Genomic DNA, 6000 nt, shown 5'->3' on the forward strand with positions numbered 1-6000 from the left:
AACCCGCCGTATGCACGTCGGGTGATACGTCTCCAACGTATTTATAATTTTTGATTGTTCCATGCTACTATATTATATATCTTGGATGTTTTATATGCATTTATATGCTATTTTATATGATTTTTGGGTCTAACCTATTAACCTAGAGCCCACTGCCAGTTTCTGTTTTTTCCGAATTTCGCAGAAAAGGAATATCAAACGGAGTCCAATTGGCCTGAAAATTTACGGAGATTATTTTTAGAAAATATAAAAAATACTGGAATGAAAAGATACCGGAGAAGTGTCTCGAGGCCACCACAAGGGTTGTCGTGATGGGCGCACGTCAGATGCCAAGGGATGACTAAAGAGAGGAGGAGGCTCGAGGGCACTGGTGGGCTCTAGAGGCGAGGTCGGCATGAACGAGCGTAGGACGCAAGACATACCCAGGTTCAGGGCTCTCCGGAAAGATAACACCCCTAGTCCTGCCAAGTGTGCTTTATACGTAACAGTACAGAGTTGCTCCTATAGCTGTATGGGAGAAGAGAGGGAAGGCAAGCCAAGGCTTAGGCTGATCCTGACGAACTCTAGTCTGTCCTCCCTGCCCTTGTTTACCATGGGCATGTTCCTGCTGGCTGATGGAGTTCACGCCAAGCTTGACACCCCTAGATATAAGTTCTTTTGGGAAGGGACTGGAACAAAAAAGAAATACCACCTGATCAAGTGGGCGGCGCTTTGCCGCCCCAAGAAATTCGGTGGCCTTGGGATCCTCAACTCCATACTCATGAATGTAGCTCTCCTTGTCAAGTGGATATGGAAACTCTCCTAGAACGAACAAGGGCTTTGGGCTGATATTCTTCGAGCCAAATACTTCCCCGATGGGAACTTTCTCATCTCCAAGGCGAAGGGATCGCCTTTCTGGAATGGGATTCGGGCGGTTAAGCCGGCCTTCACGCTTGGGGCCAAGTTCTGCGTTAAGAATGGGAACTCCACGAGATTCTGGCTCGACCATTGGCTTGGGGCGGAACCTTTATGGCGAAGCCACTTTGACATCTACCAACTAGCTACGGATGTTGAAATCCTGGTGGCCGACGCGCTTAGAACTAACCCTCCTGCCATAGCTTTCAAAAGACCACTCCTCGCCCATGAACGGTGAAGTTGGGATGGGCTCCTAACTGCCTTGCAGGGTGTCTCTCTCTGCCCTGAGGCTGACACGGTCTCCCGGTCCCTCTCAAGATCCGGCAAGTTCACGGTCCAATCGCTTTACAACAAGCTGACTGAGGGACCGACCCTTGACATAGCTAGGGGGCTATGGAAAGCGTCTATTCCTCTAAAGATCAAAGTGTTTCTTTGGCAATTATTCCGTGACCGCCTACCTTCGTCTAACAACATTGCCATTAGACACGGCCCTTCGGATGGGTCTTGTGCGCTATGTGGAGCGCACGAAGATGCGAATCACATCTTCTTTCAATGTCACCTAGCACGGTTTGCTTGGAGTGTCGTCCGTGAGGCTTTTGCGCAAAACTGGAATCCCCAAACGGCTTCGGACCTACGTGGGATACTTCTCGCTCATAGAGGTAGCTTCGGGCGCGTGCTGTGGCGATGCGTAGGGGCGCTATGCTGGTCACTGTGGACCACCCGTAATAAGATGACTATCAAATACAAGGTCCCTGCTCACCCTGCTGATATTATTTTCAAATGCCACTTGTTTCTTCGGACATGGACACCGTTGGGGAAACGGCGTGATGCAGACCGGATGATGGAGGCCATGGAGCGGATTCGCATGATTCAGATTGAAGCCCGACACTAATCCCCGCTCGTGGCGCTTTTTGGATTGGCTACCTCGTTCCTTTAGTTGCTATCTTTTCTATCAGGCTGAGGCCGGTTGCATGTTCCGTACTATGGGCTTCGATCCCTTTTAATTTCTGTTGAACTTTCTGTTTTTTTTCCCTGTTGGATGCTGCCTGTGGTGGGCTTTATTAATTTAAAGCCGGACGCATCGTGCATCTCCGTTCTAAAAAAAATAAAAAAACTTAGTAGACACTTGCAGGCGAGAAGAAGTTGCTGTGCCCTCCAGCGTGAAGATTGGCCGCGGCATTGCACCTCTTCTCCTTCTCCAGCGCCTCTTCGGCCTTCCACGCTGCTTCAAATGGATCATGGAAGATGATCGGCGGCGGCGGCTTGTAAGTCCCCACGTCTTGGGCAATGGATGACTTGTCGTTCGTCGACTCTTCTGCTTCTTCATCGAGGAAGGTCCTAAGGAACTCCAGCTTGTCAGCTTCGAGCGGGACGATTTCTTCTGCAGCATCAGCGAAAAGCCCCTCTGGTTCCAAGTAGAAATTCTGTTCGATGCTGTTAGTAGCTCCGACCGGGAGATTTTCCTCCGCTTGTGACCCGAGAAGCTCATCGATTGTGCAACAGAACCGGGCCATGTCGTTGTCAGCTTCAGGTACGGATTCATCCGGCAAGAAAACCGGTGCTGCAGCGGTGAACGACGATGTGGCAGGTGCCGGGACCGGGACGGCACCGCGCATCCTCTTCTGAGGGCGCGCCGGATGAGGCTCGGCGGCGGCAGCGGTCGCTGGCCTCTTCTGCGCGTGCGTCCTCTGGGTCACGGCCTCCGGTTGCGGTTGTTGAAGCTTGTACGCCTCCGATTCCTGTCGGGCCGCGTCAGGGGCATGCTGAGCCAAGTGCATCTTGCAGAAGACCTTCACCCCGTCGCTGACGGTGGCCTCCGGCAGCAGGCACCGGTACTCCTCCATGACCCAGCCGGTGGACTTGCCCTTCTTCTTGAAGGACAGGTTCTTGACCTCGCCGACCTTGACTCCCGCGTGGCAAATCTCTTTGGTCTTCTGGATGGTCCATGTGCCGCCGCCGGCGCCGCGCACGCTCTGGAGCTTGCTCCCGTTCTTGCTCTTGCACGTGGTGAAAAAGAACCGGTCGCCGCTGCTGATGGCCTGCGGCACGGGCGCGTATCGGGCGGCCAAATCCTTGGGCTCGCAGCCGGAGATGTTGACGCGGTGGATGAGCTTGTCGACGCCGTGCAGCGTCTCGCCGGAGAGGAGGCGTGGCAGGTAGTAGGTGACGACCTCCACTTCCGTGGGGCTCAGCCGGTAGTGGTGAAAGACGTCGTCGACGTCGAGCCCCTCCATCCCGGCGGGCGGCAGCCCTATCTGCTGCTAGGGTTCTACGCTGGCTAGGAAAGGGCGGGCGACTGGGATTTGGGCGAGGTCGGAAGGTGTTGTGGGACGCGAAGGAGTTGTGTGCTGATATTTAAAGACGCTGCGCTACGCGATGGAGGACGCGTCAGATTTCCCTTTTTCTGAATCCGACTATGTTCCCAGTTCAGTTTCCCGGCAGTTATCTGAAACTTGGCGTTCCCGTTTGCTTTCATTTTCTGAAAATTTGCGTCAATCCGATCTATGATAATCATTCACCGGGGTACACTATCAAAACCCCAGCTTTCCCATTCCATGATCTAAGTAAGACATGAGACTACTACACTTGTGCTTCAACGGCTGAAATTATCCCTTATCCCTTCATAAAGAATGACATGATGGTCTTATCTTCTATATCTAAATAATTAGCCCCCACTAATTTATTCCACTTCTGAGCCCAGGCTTAGCTGCATCCTCCTTGACGAAAAAAAAATCAAAACAAATAATAGATAAATTCAAAAATTCCATTTTTTTGTGTGTGGTAGATAATTTGATGCATGAGGTTCGCTCCAATTTCAAATCATTTGAACATCTAAGAAACTCTCGGCAAAAAGACAAATTTGAGATATGTAAAAATGTTTACTGTTCACACACTGTTCTGATCTGATTTGTCTTTTTTTTGCCGAGAGCCGCTCAGATGTCCAAATGATCTAAAAATTAGAGCGAATCTCACGCATCAAATTATTTACCACACAATTTTTTCTGAATTTTTTTTAAATTTCTAGTATTTATTTTTATTTTTTTTCTGACCGGGTGCAAATGAGTGTGGGCACCGAAACGCCACACTCCTAACCGGTAATCCACTTCTGAGCTCAGGCTCGGCTGCACCCGCCCTGACGAAAAAATCAAAACAAATTCAAAAAATTCCATTTTTTTGTGTGGTAGATAATTTGATGCATGAGGTTTGCTTCAATTTTCAAATCATTTGGACATCTGAGAAGCTCTCGGCAAAAAGGAAAAATTTGGGGTCTATAAAAATGTTTACTGTTCATGCAGTGTTCTAACCCGATTTGTCTTTTTTTCCTAAGAGCTGCTCAGATGTTCAAATGATCTAAAAGTTAGAGCGAACCTCATGCATCAAATTATCTACCACAAAATAAAAATGAAAGTTCTTGATTTTTTTAGTATTTGTTTTGATTTCTTTTTACCAGGTGCAAATCCACTTCTGAGCACAGGCCCACTAACTATCTAAATAGTTAGCCCCCACTAACTATTGCTCTCAACATGCAAGCATGCCACATCATCACATTCATGCATGAGAAAAGGCATACCCTCACTACCATACCTCTCTCAACATGCAAGCATGCCACTTCAACATGATATGCATGAAACAAAGAGCCATCTCAGCATGCAAACATACATGAGAATTTTAATTTCATTATACAAATATAATAAAAAAATATTACAACTATATAGTGATCAAATATAATAATAAGTTATAGCTTTTTATATTATTTCAAATATTTATGTTTCATACAACGAATCACATTGAAATATATTGCAAAATACCCCAGAACACTGTGTTGGGTATCATCTAGTTTATAAAAGACGCCGCACGTCCGTCCGCGGTGATACGCCCGCCGTGTATGTACGAATACGTGCACCCAACCCGCCGTATGCACGTCGGGTGATACGTCTCCAACGTATTTATAATTTTTGATTGTTCCATGCTACTATATTATATATCTTGGATGTTTTATATGCATTTATATGCTATTTTATATGATTTTTGGGTCTAACCTATTAACCTAGAGCCCACTGCCAGTTTCTGTTTTTTCCGAATTTCGCAGAAAAGGAATATCAAACGGAGTCCAATTGGCCTGAAAATTTACGGAGATTATTTTTAGAAAATATAAAAAATACTGGAATGAAAAGATACCGGAGAAGTGTCTCGAGGCCACCACAAGGGTTGTCGTGATGGGCGCACGTCAGATGCCAAGGGATGACTAAAGAGAGGAGGAGGCTCGAGGGCACTGGTGGGCTCTAGAGGCGAGGTCGGCATGAACGAGCGTAGGACGCAAGACATACCCAGGTTCAGGGCTCTCCGGAAAGATAACACCCCTAGTCCTGCCAAGTGTGCTTTATACGTAACAGTACAGAGTTGCTCCTATAGCTGTATGGGAGAAGAGAGGGAAGGCAAGCCAAGGCTTAGGCTGTTCCCTCTCCTGAGGTGTGGCTAGTATGGTGGATCTGATGCTTGCTCTCGTTCTCGTCGTGCCCGTATGCATGCGGGCTCTAGGGGTTTTTTATAGGGCAACCCCCCAGGGGCACAATGGTAATATTACAAGGTCGTGGGGCCGGGTTGTCATCGTCCGAGAAGCCGGTGCTGGGACCTGTCGGGTGTCAGGGCTCGCCGGGTTCTCCGGGCACGGGCCCCACAGGCCTAGGGGCACTGTTTGCCATCTTGTCGATCGTCAGGGAGTGGCCGGGTTGAGTCTGCTACAGTGGCGCTCCGTCAGGTCGCCGCTTGCTGACGTCAGTAGTGACGACGGGTGTACTGTAGCCACGCCAGCCCTGGTCAGCGGGTAGGTGGTGCACTGTTGACACGCCCCGGCTGACTAGAGGCATGGGGGGCACTGTTGCCTTGTTCATCCTTGAATGAAGACTCGTCCCATCGTACAGCCGGGATGGGACGGGAGCTGACCCGCGGCCGGGTTGAGGAACACGCCAAAGGGGGAGCTGGATTGTTGGAGAAGTCTTGGCGTGCCTGGTTCGGCCGTCTTGTGCCAGCTGTTGGGGTCGGGTCGAGGAGTTCGGCCATGTCGAGGGGCTTGGCCGGGTGGAGCAACCCGGCCAAGCGCGAGCC

The 6000-nt window shown here is 49.5% G+C and overlaps 1 protein-coding gene across 1 annotated transcript; it reads right to left on the reverse strand.

Annotated features, from left to right (window-relative positions):
- Positions 1-2009: 2009 nt before the first annotated feature.
- Positions 2010-3128, reverse strand: LOC125518623 (uncharacterized). The gene has a single exon (XM_087534856.1). The coding sequence runs from the start codon at positions 3126-3128 to the stop codon at positions 2010-2012; it is 1119 nt and encodes a 372-aa protein (XP_087390982.1).
- Positions 3129-6000: the final 2872 nt, after the last annotated feature.

The sequence above is a fragment of the Triticum urartu genome, chromosome 7A (genome assembly GCF_056163025.1).
Source record: "Triticum urartu cultivar PI428250 chromosome 7A, HENAU_Tu73, whole genome shotgun sequence".
Taxonomy (NCBI): Eukaryota; Viridiplantae; Streptophyta; class Magnoliopsida; order Poales; family Poaceae; genus Triticum; species Triticum urartu.

Coding starts and splice junctions, on each gene's coding strand:
- LOC125518623 (XM_087534856.1), bottom strand. CDS start 3,128: ATGGAGGGGCTCGACGTCGACGACGTCTTTCACCACTACCGGCTGAGC.